This window comes from Aulonocara sp. 'chitande type north' Nkhata Bay, linkage group LG22, assembly GCF_057382095.1.
Source record: "Aulonocara sp. 'chitande type north' Nkhata Bay isolate Kocher_YH1m ecotype deep benthic linkage group LG22, A_spYH_male_GT1.1, whole genome shotgun sequence".
In the NCBI taxonomy this organism is placed as follows: Eukaryota; Metazoa; Chordata; class Actinopteri; order Cichliformes; family Cichlidae; genus Aulonocara; species Aulonocara sp. 'chitande type north' Nkhata Bay.
Genome location: NC_141364.1, coordinates 23,081,923 through 23,097,626, shown reverse-complemented (window position 1 = coordinate 23,097,626; position 15,704 = coordinate 23,081,923). Strand labels below are relative to the sequence as shown.

At 39.5% G+C, this 15,704-nt stretch overlaps 1 protein-coding gene across 3 annotated transcripts; it reads left to right on the top strand.

Moving 5' to 3' along the window:
- Positions 1 to 5,086: 5,086 nt before the first annotated feature.
- On the top strand, positions 5,087 to 15,704 carry oxnad1 (oxidoreductase NAD-binding domain containing 1). Of its 3 annotated transcripts, none has more exons than XM_086279938.1 (8): positions 5,087 to 5,254; positions 5,535 to 5,647; positions 7,637 to 7,703; positions 7,822 to 7,925; positions 11,068 to 11,209; positions 13,492 to 13,737; positions 13,853 to 13,961; positions 14,153 to 15,704. In XM_086279938.1, exons 1-8 carry the CDS (start codon positions 5,249 to 5,251, stop codon positions 14,308 to 14,310), a joined length of 945 nt encoding a protein of 314 aa, XP_086136064.1. In that variant the 5' UTR covers positions 5,087 to 5,248; the 3' UTR covers positions 14,311 to 15,704. The 3 variants fall into 3 exon arrangements, with proteins under 3 accessions (XP_086136064.1, XP_086136063.1, XP_086136065.1); XM_086279937.1 differs by having other exon boundaries at positions 5,095 to 5,254; positions 7,634 to 7,703; XM_086279939.1 differs by having other exon boundaries at positions 5,108 to 5,198; positions 7,634 to 7,703.

The following is a 15,704-nucleotide window of genomic DNA, read 5'->3' as shown; positions in this document are numbered from 1 at the left end:
TATGGCAACGGGAAACTGTTTGCAGTTCCTCTTTGTCTCTCTCTTTCTGTTTCAGTCAGTGTCCTGCATAACTGTGAGACTCCCTCTCCTCCTCTCCCGTCTGGGCCGAAACTCTCTAGAGTTATTTCCTCTTTCCGGTGCGAACAGAAAGCTGGTTGTGTTTGTACTTTGTTGTTCCTGTGCTCAAACAGAGGTAACCGTGAATCCTTAACCGACCATCATTTATGCATTTTCACCCAAGTAAACAATACCATTTTTTACAGTACAATTTTTTTTTGCAACCTTGCACGTAAACATTTTTGTCTTAAATAAACTGATTGATAATGAACTGGCCTTTAAAACAGAAACACGGTGCCTTCAAGTGTCATGTTTTGGCATTCCACTTGCTTTCGTGAAGCCATTTCTCACATTTGTGAAGCTGTTTTTTTGCCATTTTTGCCATGTGTGCCATATTTCAACTTAGAACTGCATCACATTATGCTATTATATTATATCTTCTCCCAGTCTTTTCTTCCAGCTTTCTCTCCTATATCGCTTCATCTGTTCTCCTCTCCCCTAATGCTGCAAGCAGCCTTGCTGAGAGTTGATATTTAACTTCAGCCCCACCAGATAAAGAAAGCACCCATGCAGTTATTTTGAGAGGAAGATCTACAAAATAAAGATTAGCTTCCAATCCCAAGAACACTGAACTGATTATTCAGGGTGAAAATACAGAGGAAGAGCATTTGTCCCTTGAAACAGTAAAGCATGTGGAGAATGTGAGTAGAAAACTTGAAGTTGCAACACACTGAAACAATGACCTTTATTGCAGGTGTTCCCTCCATTTGTATCTGTTTCTGTGTGGTTTGACTGTGTGCCATTAGAAACATAATAAATCAACACTTTTTTCTCACAGCCACACAGTCACAAGTATGCAGCAGCCATGCAGAGGAAATGAACACTTTTAGTCACTTTAGGGAGGTAATGTTTTAAAATACAAATAATTATTATATATTTGTGCTCTGTCAGGTATAAAAAATCATTTTTAAATGACTTTGAATGGAATTTAATCTAGTAAATGTGTACACTTGGGACTTGAATTTGAGTGCTCTTTTACTTTTTCCACTGGCAGGAAGTCATATATTGTCAGCAACATAGTATAACGTCCTAAACCTATATATAGATGTCATGACTCTTTAGTAGGTTATGACAGATTAAGACACAATGAGTTTACCATTAGGTTACAAGCCCATAAATAAACATTGACTCACATGCACACACAGTTCGACTTACGTGTGCCCATCTGCGCTCGTGTTTCCATACGCGATGACGTTGGTGCGTTTGCATCACACCTTATGCGTATGAGTGAAATTTGATAAACCTGAAAATCTTTTTTGAGTACTGAACAACTGGTTGAACCAAGGTGTGCTAGCCATGGGAAAGAGAGCAGGAAGGCAGCCAGTTAGACTGGTAGAGTCAGATAGAGAAAAAAAAAAGAAAAAGCAGCAGAGGAAGTGAGAGGTTACTGTATCTAAGGATAGTAATGATGTAAACAGAGGTCTGTCTGCAGACAACATGAACCCCTCTGAGCCCTAAAACCACAGGCCACCTCAGTGACAAATTCTGAATCACAGCCTAAAGACTATAGAGGTGAAATACCACTAAGAACTGGACCAACAAAAATAGTAACAGTTGTTTGTTACTTTGGGTGGAGTTTGGATTTGCATTGTATCTTTTTAATTAAACAGTTTGCATTCCTGGGATGTTTTCAGTCAATGTTTTTGGAACTATGAGTAAAGCAGCGAGAAACTCACCATAGCTTCACCTGTGATTGCTGACGTTATGAGAACGTCCAAGAATGCAGAAAGGAATCCAACAGCTCTCGGCCAATTTTCTTTCTATTTAATGTGTTTCTTTTCGTGAATGCAGATACACGCACATGAACCTAGAACTGCACCTACCCATGGTAACTTTGCACTGGCTTTGAAATGGTTGACCTTAATGTACAACACTGCTACATGTCAGATCTTAAAATTGCCTAATTCCAGTTGCCTTTATCTTTAGATCTTTCCATTATTTTTCTGATGATACAATACCTCCTGGCAATGGCTAAACAATCCTGAGATTCATAAATAGCACCAGAGAGTAATCAACAGACCACAATGTATTCTCTCTAAGGTGTTAGTAAAGGTATAAAATGTCACACAATGTTTTCAAACTGCAGTTATTATAACCGATTGTGCAGCCATTAATTCACTGAAGGACAGGCAGTAATGCAATGCACTTGCATTTATAGAGTGCTTTAATCTCTTACTCACCACTCAAAGACTTTAGACTACAAGTCATATGTTTTTCACTTTCATACAGTGCTTTATCTACCTCGCATCCATGGCCAGTTTTGAATTGCCAATCAACTGAACGTGTCCAGGACTGTGGGAGCAAGCCAGGAAACCCACGCAGGGACAACATGCAAACTTCGAACCAGGAAACTGCTTGGTGCCAGGCAGCATTGCTAACCAATGACAAAACCAGCATTCGGTTGAATTTCTGACTGATCTACATTATTGTACAAAAGTCTTGAACCAACCAGCATTATCTCTGCTGTGTGGAGTGTGGTCATGTTGGAATCCATTACAATGTGGCTTATATCTGCCAAGGTCTTTACATTTTATTTACTGATTTTTTTGGTGGAAAATTATAATGGAAAGCCTTATAACTTGCAACGTATGATTCATACAAGGGTGGTGTGTCTGTGTCAAGCTGTAGAAAGTAACATAGGATTTCACGTAGGATGGTATTTAAAATACTGTGTCACAGTTGACCTCTGACCTGTCGCTCAGAGTCAAATTGAGCGATTTTAAATGACAATTGGTTTTCAGACTGACAGGAACAGGTTCACACGGGATCATTTTTGAGTACAGTTGATTAATTTTATTACGACTTTGTTATGTAAATTATAGTAAAATGTCCTAACTGTTTAAATTCATAACAATTTGAATACAAATACAATGTATCTGAATAAGTATTTTTTTGGAAAACAAACTGCCAGAAACTTCTTTAACTTGATACATATCACTGTCAAGTGTGTTTAGATGAGTTTCAGCAGGGCAAATAACAAAAGGCTGCACTTTGCACTTGTTTTTACTGCACTACAAACGTGTTTGTTAAGCCACTTAACACTGACCTTTGAACCATTTAAGCATAAAAAGGCACCTAACTCAAGCGATGAATCAGTGTTATGTCTACAGCTTAGCAAAGAACCAGTTTTAAAATGTAACTTCGGGCACTTTGTTATGAGCAGCCTGTAACAAAAACACAGAGTTTGTTTCAGTTTTTTTAGTCAAATCTATGAACAACGCCAAAGAAAACACAGTTTGACAGGCATAAAATTCTGTTTTTGCAACAACAAAGTGATTCCCAAAGAGCTATTAGCTAAAAACTGGGCATAACACCACATGCTGTGTACTGTGTCTTTAGAAAATGCCAGGAAACTGGACAAGTTCAGGCAGAAAAAGAAGTGGCCGGCCTAAAAAAAACTATGTACAGCAGATGAACAGTATCTGAAAGTCATGTCCATAAGAAAGAGGAATAAAACCAGCCAAGATCTAACACAGGACCTGAGAGATCCATCTGACCCTGCAGTTGACCCATCTACTGTTCACTGAAACCTCTTTAAAAAAAAATGGCCTCAGTGGAAGGGTGGATCTCATGAAGCTATTCTTAATGAAGGGAAATGGGAAGAAGAGACTGTCAAATTACACAGTATTGGACTGAAAATCAGTATCAACAGGTGTTATGGAATGATGGATCCAAATCAAATTATTTGTTACAAATCATCATCAATAAGTAGAGGGAAAGAAATGACACCAAGAAATGAGGGGTGGCTGAAGACTTTTGTACTGTATTATACAATCCTTTATCCTCCACATCAAAAAATGTGAAAGCAGTTGTGAAAAAAGCAAAAAGCATGTGGCTGAATTAGTGAAATCATTAAGAAACATTAAACAAACATGAAGGAGACTTTAAAAGAAGGAGCAAGCTGTGTGTCCTGGTCCCAGGCTTTCTAAGTTTTGGGCCTGTTTTGAGTTTTCTTTATCCTGGTATTTTTGATTATCTGTGGCCTAAGGGTTAGTCTTTTATGTTCTGGTTTCATACTTTCTTTAAGTATCATTTATTGGTTTCAGTGTGTTACAGGAATCCCTGGTTATTTCTGCCTAAATGTGTTTCTGTCTCTTGTCTCTGTGTTTGTTTACAATTCTGTCTTTGTGTCATGTCTGCCTTTCTTTTCTTGTATTCTGTTCCTTCCTTCTTTTTTTGGTGTTTGTCTCCACTAAGCCTCGTGCCGAGTTTTACTTCCTCCGATGTCAATATGTTAGTGATTCCCAGCTGTGTTCCCATCTGTTTCCCATCCTCTTGTTATCCTGTGTTTGTATATATTTGCCTTGCCCTTGCTTTTTGTCTCATCCTCCTGCCTTGTTGTGTCTTCCCTTGCAGTAATCCTCTTCCATGAAGAGTTGTAGATTTAATTTTTTCAGCTTATTATATTGTGCTTAGTTTAAGTTAATAAAGCCACTTTTTAGTTTGTGCTTCTAATTTCTGAGTCCTGCATTTAGGTCCAATTCTTGCCTGCTCCACAGCCAGCCTTGACACTACCACAATTTCACCCTCTGGCGTTGCAATGTTCACTGTTTATGGCCACAAGAGGGAGCCAAATTTATTTCTATATTGCCTGTTATCCATGCATTAATAAGTAAAATTCAACAGAGCAGCCATGTGACAAAAAACTAAAGTGGAGATTGCCCTCATTAATATGGCATTTTGTTAATTTTTGAATTAAAGTATTTAAAGGATTCTATCCATTAAAATGGGCTATATACACTGTGAGACTGTCTAATACACTATGGCACCTATAACAGAGAAGGCAAAAATCTCCTGCAGAGCTCAACGCTAAACATTAAACTTTGGTGAATAAGTCACTATTAAAATAATGAGACCGTAGCACAAGTGACATCTGATGGATTTACGTTGTGTTTGTGTTTTTTTCTGAGGGAGTACAATTGCTTTTGAACTAAGAATGTGGGTTCTGGTCAGGCGCTGGATGCTATTTGCCAACAGGGGGCGGTACTAGAACAGAAGAAGTCGCCAGCCGCAGTAAAACGACGAAGAAGAAGTCACCTGTCGCGTCATGTCATCATAAGACCACCAAGGTTATTCCGAAGGTACACGAGACAATTATGAAGAGCGTTTGACAGAAGTAAAGTCCTCTCTTATGCCGGTAAGAAGAAAAATATGATTAGTTTGTGTCAAGTAATGAAATGTAACCGGCATTTACTCGGTAGCTAGCTTCAACTAGCCGGCTAACCTCATGATGGAGGCGGTCACACCAAACTCCATTAAAAATAGTCTGATTTTAATACATGGAGGTGTATACTGATCGGAAAAGAAACAAAAGTGGGTGTATAAAATACTCATATGTGATGCTAAGCATAAGGTACAGACTCCGGCTTTGAAAGCTAAATCCAGGTGTTTTCTGCTCTAATCTGACATGAACCCAGGTCGCGATGAGGATCTCCTGTTTACTGTCCGCCACTGCTCGAACCTCCAGTCTGTCGTGTCCTGCAGCCGGTCTGCTCTGCTGTAGGCTGCTGGGCCCCAGCTCTGTCGTGAGGTGAGTTTCCTGAGGGGGCAAAGTAGATTCTGACAACGAAAGAAGTGTATGTTTTTGAGTGGACCCCCATCTCCCCTGTTCTTGTATTACGAGCAACAGAAAATCAGAGCCCATATAGTCTGATTTAAACTATCCACAGGCCTAAATGAAATGAGAAAGAATGTCAGATTATGGCTTTTGTTCTCATTTTTGTCTTCATCTCTTCTTCAAGATCTTGGAGACTACCTCCAGCATTGCTGTTATTTTTAGATCACTTCCTATAAGGGGTAATCCTTACATCAGCCTTGAAATTCATTCTTCTATTGCTTCCTATATATTTCTGTTGCGTCCCATTATGATCATTGCACTGTGATTTCACTGTGGCTCTTAAACATTTGCAGAGAGCAAACATCATCATTATTTGGTACCAACTGTCCTGACTTCAATGTGTAGGATCATTGGAGGCGGTGAGTTGGGTCTCTAGCTACAAACAAATAGTTTTCATTTATGTCCATGTGGGAAATAGGAACGGGAATTAATTTCGAGGCTGATATTGTCAACTTGGTTATCCACTTTGCCAAAGTAGACATCAGGTGTAAGGATCACAGTTTTGACATACTGGTGGAGATCCCGCATCCTTTTTAGAGCCAAAGTGCACAAGCAAGGGTGCATAATGGAACTTCTAGGATGTGATTTATATATTTAATGGTCACATTCCTGGAACTTTTCAGTGACACTTTGAGAAATATCCATGTGCCCAATAATGACCGTTCCTTAAATCTCGGTTTTTGAATAAACTGAAAAAACTCAATAAGAATTATATTTTGGCCCCTAGTAAACACAAAAGAGCTTTAGTGACATTAAATATAAAATGTTCCCACAGCTGTGATGGCAGGAGAATGGTTGCTGTGATTTTCTGTGTTACAGGTGCATAACACAGAGTGTACAGAGTGAGACGTGCATAAGGTCCAGACTGATCTCGAGTCTCTGCTTGGATTAAATTATGGGAATAATTACTAAAGATCCTGCTGTTGTGCTAAATGTGTAAATGCATGCAGCTCTCTGGTTACATGTTTCAGTCTGTGGCTTTTCTCAGCATTTGTGAAATGTTTCTGGGTGTAACCCTGATAAAACAGTCATTCATTAACTAATGAAAAATCAAATAGAAGAAGAAAATATGCAGTTCGTTTACCCACCACAAAAAAATGATATACAAATGTATCAGTAATGCATCCATGTAAACACGTGGAGTAGTCCAAATACTGTAACCTGCAAATAAAATTGAAGCAAAAAATTATATCATTTTATAATGAAAAAATTATGTCTTATTCTGTATTAGCAGGGTGTAGTAATACACACTAATAATCCTGCTGCTTTAAGTAACCCTATAAATCTGCATGCTTTTAATAAACTCACAAGAAAGTCAGCAGTTAACAACAAGCACTACTTCAGCTGCTGTTTTGTTAAACCCAGGCTGCATTCATTACTGGTGACTCTCATTAAGTAGTCTGTGTGCACATCATGGTAGTAGGCAGCGGGTCTGTTGCTAACCGCTGGGAGATGAAGTAGGGGGCACCATAATTCATTGTAGTATTTATATTGCTTCTAATTGTCTGACGGTGCCTAATGTACTTTTTCTTGAATTTAAATAAGTTCTTATGATTGTTATGATCGATGATCATTAGCCTGTTTTGGAGCCCCCTCCAGCACTTGGTGCCCTGTGCACACCACAGTGTGCGAGGTGCTGTGAATGAGCTGCGAAGAGTTAGTGAGAAACTGTGTTTTTGTTTTAGGGTTTTTTGTATTTTTAATGTTGATGAACTGGATCCTTAACTCGATGGTTCCCTGTTGACAGTGAGGGCAAACTCCACTTGCTGCCTATATATATATATATATATTTTTTTTTTTTTTCTTGTGTGTGTGTCACATGTGGCTGCTTTCTTGCTCTTCACTGCACGACACAGTATTTTTCATACGAGACAAGTGACCAGACCGTTTCCTTTTCAGTAGAAGAAATATGTCCTCCAAAAGGCAAATGGACCACCTAGAGAGGACCTCGAACAACTACAGACAAAATGTAAGTCTACAGTGTGTAGCTGAGGAATCTGATCTTGATGTCTGTTAACTGTGCCACACTATTATTAACCCACCACTGAACTCTTCTCTGTGTGTCTCTAACTGGGTTTTTGACTTAGACTCTGTATCCAGCACAAGTATGTGGAATTATAAATGAGTCAGAGACGGTAAAAAGACTGAGAATAGCCGTGCATCCAAACTTCACCTTCAAAGCAGGCCAGTGGTGAGTAGACTCTCATTAAGTTTTAAATAAGAGAAGGTACAACTGAAATCAGCATTTTCCAGGTCAAACTACACACAGTACCAGGGTCGACTGCAGTTTTCTGAAACTTATGTCTGTGAGAATACTCATATGACAGCTTCAGTCAGTAGTAGAAGATCCCAGAGTGGGATACACTCTAGGAGCACATCAAACACAACTTATAGACAGTTATAGACTGTATTTGAACAGTATTCAGTATTTGAACAGTATTACCAATATGGATCATTCTGTCATATTTAATGGCATGCCAGTATTAAAACTTTTTTTTTAAATACACAATGCTTGGGGTGATTTAGAAATGGTGGCATGACAAAGTTTGTCCGACTGAACATCTCCTACCCAAGTAATTACTACTATCCTATTAACACAGGTTGGCACATTCATAGTAAAAGTCAAGTCAGAGTTCATTCCTATATGCTATATATATATTCCAGTCACTAAATCACCATTCACTATACACTGAAAATCAAATAAAATGAGTAGATAAGAGTGTTTGCATTAGGGCTGGGTATCGTCACTGATTTCTAGAATGGATTTGATTGCAATTCACAAGGCCCCGAATCGATTCGATTCAGTTTGAATCGGGGAAATTTTGCCTCAGACAGTCAGAAATATTATAATTCAGATCATGCATCAGTACATTTCCATATTCGTATACCTATAAAAAGAAAGCTGACACTTGCGAGACTTTACCAAAGGTGTGAGCATCACAGCAGATGCCTTTGTGTCAAAGTAGCTGTGGATAAAACACAGAAAAACATGAAGGTGATTTTCCTGGCCTGGGATTTTATAAATATATTGTGCAGTCAATCAAAAACGAAAGAAAACCATTAATCAACATATGAATATTACCTGATGCTGCTGAAGTGAAGCAGAGCAAAGTTACAGATGTTTTATTAGTATTCTTGTTGTGTTTTCTGTGCCTTAATAGCTGCATTTCCAACAATATAAAAGAGATTAGTCATCAGATTAGAAACAAGTATAAAAACATTTAAACATTTTCTGCATCACCAGCTGAATACATAAATACATAAAGGTTATGTGTTCAGCATAAGTTACTGCAGTGATTTAGCCAGATAGAGACCCATTTTTCTGATACAGAAAACTCTGAGTTCAACATGGCTTACGAAGCTATTAATCTGGCCTCGTTGTACACCCGTCTGTTCAGACTTGTAATACATATCCTGACACCGCTGGCTTTGTCGTTCTGTTTATGCAGTAGTGTGGTTTTTCAGACATGCCCATGGCGTTTGCCATATGGGAAGTACACTAAGTGGCATATAATGCATGATGTTTTCTTTCTACAGCACGGCACACAAACAAGAGCGTGTCCTTGTTTTGTTTTATTACACTGTAATTTATGTGTAATTGGGTATAAACAGCATTGTTAGCTCCAACCACGAGTGCTTGGGCCCGTCATTCTATATGCCTGAGGTAAAATGGCCGTATTGTTGTGTAGTGACACTGGGTTGTAATAGCGTCTGTCAATTTAGAAAAACCAAGGACAACAAAAGGCAACAGAGCTGCATCGTTATTGGTGTGACTCGAGAGTGCAGCCTGGTAATGTGGGCAGAGATTTGGCTTTCAGTTGTAAACTGTAGTGCTGTAAAAGAAAAATGCGTCCATTAACACACAAAGGCCTGTTCTCTTTCTAAAGACTTTGGGAATAACTTAATTTAAAATAGTGGATACACTCCCATCTTCTTTGATTTCTAGCTGCAAAAGACAATAAATTACATAGCATGTATTCATAAAGTAATTACAAGTATATTTGGTTTACTACTAAAATTTAAGCTAATAGTTTTTCTGTTTTCTTCATGGTGCCATTAGAAACCCAATACAGTGATAGCACTTAGGTCTTCCTTCATCAGTCATTGTCATGTAGTGCCTATAATCACCACATGGGGGCAGGGTTGTGTCAGATTCATCTTTTCCAAGCACTTCTTACAGAACTTCCAGTAAATTTCAGCTGTAGTCCTCATATTGGTCAATACCATCAACCGGAGGAAGGATCGAAGCCTCTTAATCATTTAAAGCCTTGAGTCAGATGAGGATGACTGAAAATAGACACACGGGGAAGCGTTTATCGTCCTTGATGTTGCTCGTATACTGGCAGCTTTTTGACCGATGCATAACATGAGGAAATGTTTAAGCTAACGTCAAGAGACTCTTCCAATAGCAGGTTGGGAACTTCTTCAATGAGCCAGAGCTTTTTTTTTTTTTTTTGGTTCTGTTTTGTTCTCAGTCCTGGTCTGTCAGTCAGTGTTGCCATTGTTAATTAGTGTAGCTTGCACATGCAGTATGTACATGAGCCCATACTGTTGGTGGGCGGTGGTGAGAAATAAAACTGGCAGCCAGTTGCCCTGCGGCGGCTGATAATGAATGTAAATAGATGGAAATTCTCAACTTGCAATGTTTTTTAAGAAAAAAGGGACTGTTTAGTTGTTCATCTCCAGGTGGGAGAGGAGGAAGAGAAGGAGGAGGTGGATGGAACATATGTACATGATTTCACAGCGGATCCATATTTATGATGCCTCTGAGGGTCTCTCTGGTGTAACAGTAGGTCATTGTGTTGGTGGAACATTAGCCCAACTGTTTAGCACTGCATTTTTCCCACTGTGACTACTCTATTGTTCCTACTGATTGACAGATGTGACTATGTGTAAGAAAGAGATGCTTCACTTTGAATAAACTGATCAGCTTTACATCTGGTTCTGTTTTGTTGTCCCTGGTTTCCAAAAGAGGATTTCTGCTGCGTCGATGCACATGGAAACACTCTATAAGCATTTCGACTTTGGCCCTGTTTTTGTTTTTGCTGTTTTATTAACTGTTAGCAAGTAGGCATGTACCAATTTGTGCTACAGTCACCATTCCTGGCCCTTATGATGGCTAGACCCGATCAATTTCCCAAAGTTTGTCTAATATATTACTCTTCTACGCTGGCTAACTGTTCAAAGACATCTTTATATTGTTCCCAAAAATAATAACTAAGTGACAATAAAATCAGTGAAACAATCTATGGATCAAGTTCAAACATCTGCTAATGTAAATAATCAATAAACTGAATGATTAAATGCTGTGTTTTGCTGTTGTGTGTCTGCAGGGTGGATTTCTTTATCCCTGATGTGGAGAAGGTTGGAGGCTTCTCCATGTGCTCCAGCCCAGGTCTGCTGCAGAGGGAGGGAGTTGTTGAACTGGCTGTCAAATATGCCAAACACCCACCAGCCCACTGGGTCCACACTACAGTGAGTACAATAATCACGACCTTTATGGTATCCAGATCTCTGGTTTTGTATGAAAATCAAGAAAACTGAAAGGAATATTATAAAACAGCAGAGGTTCAAAAATCATGAGGCTAAGACCAATAATGGATAAGGTGTTACAGCATTACAATCCACATTACGACATAATCACACAAGTGTTGAATGGAACAAGATAAATGAGCTGATATTTTTAGAATTGTTTGATGTGTGTGTGTTTGCATACACCCTATTATCTGCGAACAACCATTAATTGAGCTCTCTTGTATCTTTCCTTTTGTGTCATTTATTTATTATAATGGTGGATTTAATTTTAAACATGGCTCAAAATGTCACACAGTGAGGTCAGCAAACATGAGTCAGAAATTCAGACTGCTCTAAATGCTCAGTGTCAAACAGTTTCTTTGCTCCCAACTCATGGCTCTTCATGATGTCATCAAGAGCAGATGGAGATAATTTTGTCATCTCAAATAAACACCTCTGACTGTATGTACAGGAGGGTTCCCTTAAACAGAATAGAATAGAGTAGCCTTTTATTGTTATTGTACATGCAATGTTCCCTCTAATTTTTCACGTGTCTGAGCGAACACGCAAACTCCCCGAGCGGTCCCTTGGACCACTGTGAGCGACATCAGACGTGTGCACTGTGGTCACGCCAGCATCAAATCCATCCAAGTTACATGGTTTATTAAAATAATCAAATTACAGCATTTACATTTATGTTAGACTACTTTTAATTAACTGCTTTAGCCCATTTACAATGAAAATTTTTTAAAAATCTAGTCATTGACCTGTGTAGTATGGTAACACTATTGGAAGTAAAAATAACTTGAACTCCAATTTTGAAAACACAACTTTCTTTCTTTTTAAAAAAAGCTTTGACTTGTATTATGAGTCTGTGGTCTGGTTTTACGTGGCCTATCAACACAATTTAAAAACTGGTATAAGTCCACACTTTTTCCGTCAATTGTTCCGTCTGTCCTGCTCACATCTCCAATGGTTGTACACGTTGTCATTAACGTGGCTTCACTCCACATCAGCCACGCCGCTTTGCTAGCTAAAACACCGGTGTCGGCACATAAGGACGCTGTCATAGCTGTCAGCAACGTTGATTAACTGCGTATATACGAATGTGAATCGCATCATTGGCTGGACTATGGGATATGGTGGCATCGTTCTAATCCCATACTGGAGCAGCCAGTTACTTACTGACTAACACTGCAAAACAGAATTGTTAAAGTATTAATTTTAATTTCAATGCAGGTTAGATTTTTTTCTTTTGTGCGCAACACAGATTTTCTGTGCGCAGAGACCGTGCCAGCAGTGCGCAATTGCGCACGTGCGCAGCTTAGAGGGAACATTGTGTACATGTATAACAAAATTGTCGGTGATCTGCACCAACTCTGTTGGAATAAAATATAAATGGTAGACCGCAGGAATAAATGACAAGGGTGACAATTACTTTTTTTAAAACAGGACCAGATAGGTATGGATAGCTTTTTTCCCTTTTAATATATGAAATCAAATTCTAGAGCAAATATATCACAACACTGTGTGTGTGTGTGTGTGTGTGTGTGTGTGTGTGTGTGTGTGTGTGTGTGTGTGTGTGTGTGTGTGTGTGTGTGTGTGTGTGTGTGTGTGTGTGTGTGTGTGTGTGAGAGACAAACGCATCATTTTTAAACTCCACTGGTGCCAGTAGTTGTATGAATATTAACAGCGTTTTCTTCCAGCTCTGTCTCCCTTTCTGTAGTCTACATGTTTGTTTGCAGCTTCTTTGTTTGATGATGGGCTCAAAAAAATAGCTTTGAGCTACTATGCTGTGTGTAAATAGGAACGAGCGATGTGTGTTTGAGGGTACTGAGACTTACATCTATCAGCTCTGAGATCACTTTATGATCCTTTTGTTTGATATTGTGTTACAGGGATAGTGTAGGGACCATCACAGCAGATTACGACTGCATGCATTATCATGTGGGCGAGTGGTCATGTGTGCTAAAGCAGATAAAGGCATATTTAGTGCTCTCCTCGACTTCAAAAGGCCTTTTGTAACTTGTAATATCGGCTGCACTCGTACAGCAGCAACATCGATTTGTAGTGCGTATGATCTAAAATTGGCTTTTTACACTTGTTGAGGCTGGTTTTAGATGCAGTTTGTTGTCTCTGAAAATTTTTATTTCAGCTTCTTATCACGGATGGATGCGAGTTAGCTGGCTTTGCAGTTTGTTTCAAACTCCTTCCACTTCTCCGTCTCTCCCTCTTCCTCTCAGTGTACAGTGGGCTCCAGAGTGGCCATGCGTGTCGGCGGGGAATTCTTCTTTGACCCATCGCCATCTGAACCCTCTGTGGATTTGCTGCTGGTGGCTGGAGGTGTAGGGATCAATCCCTTGTATTCAATTATGCTGCACACAGCAGATCTGCTGCGTCTCAATCGAGCTTCAGGTGGCCAGGATTACAACATAGGCTCCGCCCACCTCTGTTACAGTGCCAAGAACACCGAAGAGCTGCTGTTCAAGGTATGCTTTAGAAAATTTCCATGTGTGTAAAATCTATGAGAAGGTTTGTTTGTTTTTTTTTATTATTTTAATAAACTTTTATAAATGTACAACATCCTACCTTCTGTGTTCCCAGAATTCTATCATTGAGGTGTGCCAAGAGTTTCCTGACAAGTTCTCCTGTGACTTCCATGTCACGCAGCAGAGCACAGACGTCGACCTACAACTCCTGCCGTTTGTCAACCGTAAATACTGCACTTTCGCTTTTCTTTGTTTGGATGAGATGATTGAGTAACTGTCACATTCAACCACAGCCTGTCTTGGTTGATTTATGTGTGTCATCATAGGCTAAGTCTCCATGTAGGCGACTGAGATGGGATAGGTGCCGCAGCACCGCGTCTTAATTAATTGATTTGCTTCCCTTGTGTCTCATCAGATGGGAGACTCACAGAGGAGGTGTTGCGGAAACACGTGGACCCACAAAAAACTCTGTGTTACTTGTGTGGACCCCCGCCAATGATTGAATCAATTTCAAAAACCCTCATGGACCTCAGCCTCCCCAAAGATAGGATCTTCTTCGAGAAGTGGTGGTAGGGGCCCTCCTACAGCTCCCAGAAACCAATTCCTGCCTTTTGTTGTCATCAGTGGGAAAGGTTTACATCTGGGAGAATGGAAAGCAAGTGAAATGTTCCAGTGATCTGGATTTCAGTATGAATGTTTGTGTAGATGAGGAAACTCATCCTCTGATCCCTGCCACAGCAACCCGTGCTTGATTTGCGATAGACCGCTGGGACCGCCCACGCCTCAGCTAGCAGCTGACACACAAAGACAATAGAGATTATTTATATTTCCTATAGTATAAACCAGCAAGATGAGTGAAATTCCAGTGTCCTGTACATGTGTGCATCTTCAGATCTGTTCACATTTGCAGACACTTCTGCTGCAATGTCAAATCAGGTTTTCAGCGAAAAACTGTGTTAACAAGGGGACCAAGAACCAATGTAGAGGGGAGAGACTAAAGAAATAACAAAAATGAAGACCGCTGGAAAAATCAGCATGTTTGAAGGGTTTTAATTGTGAAACAGAACTCTTCCTTTGGGAAATAAGCTTTTGGTGTTGTTGAAAAGATTGATCTGTAAAATTTAAAATTAGATTACAAAGTTGGACTGTATGAGTGTGAGGAGATATGTTGCTAACTGAAAAATACTCCAATACAAAACAGTTTGTAAAATAACGACTTTTTTTTCACAGTTTCTGCACCGATGAAACGAGCGCTAGGTAAAGTGTAACCAGAGAGATTTGGAAGTGATAGCAGATGGACTTATTGGGTGCTTAAGTTATTTAAAGGAAATGGAGGGATATTTGAAACATTAGCATTGTGTACTTTTATTTTACGCTGTACATTAGCGTTTTAATGTCTCTCTTTTAACGCAGTACCTCACCTATTTGATACAATGTAACTTAGAAGTATTACGGTGTTTATATTCAGTGTACTGACACTTTTTATTTAAAGAGCCGCAGGTTTTAGAGTTGCATCAAAGCATTTGTTTTTCACATATTACTCCTCAGCTTTACACCACTGATCATATTTTTAGATTTAAAACTTCACAGGCTCCCACACATTGGCCAGTATCCCCCCCCCCCCGCTTTACTCACTTACGCTGTTACCACATGCATGCGCAGCGCCCATCCCCTATACAGCCTCTTCTTCAGCCACAGGCATTCACATACCCATAAACGGTTTCTCATCACAGGGTAGAGTAAATATCCCATGGTGCCATGTAATGGAACCTCCAGGTGGTCTGCAATTGGCTCGGATCACTGAACATCCCTCAGAGATGGTTGCAAGCTTCCTGTTGTCATCTCTCAGTGGGGGGTTGTGCCGTTGAGACTCAATTTTGAGTTGTTTGTGCATTTCTTCCTCATATGAGGACAGCTGTTTATGATTTTAAAGGAAATAAAGAAAATTGAGTCAAGTCCGCCTGCAA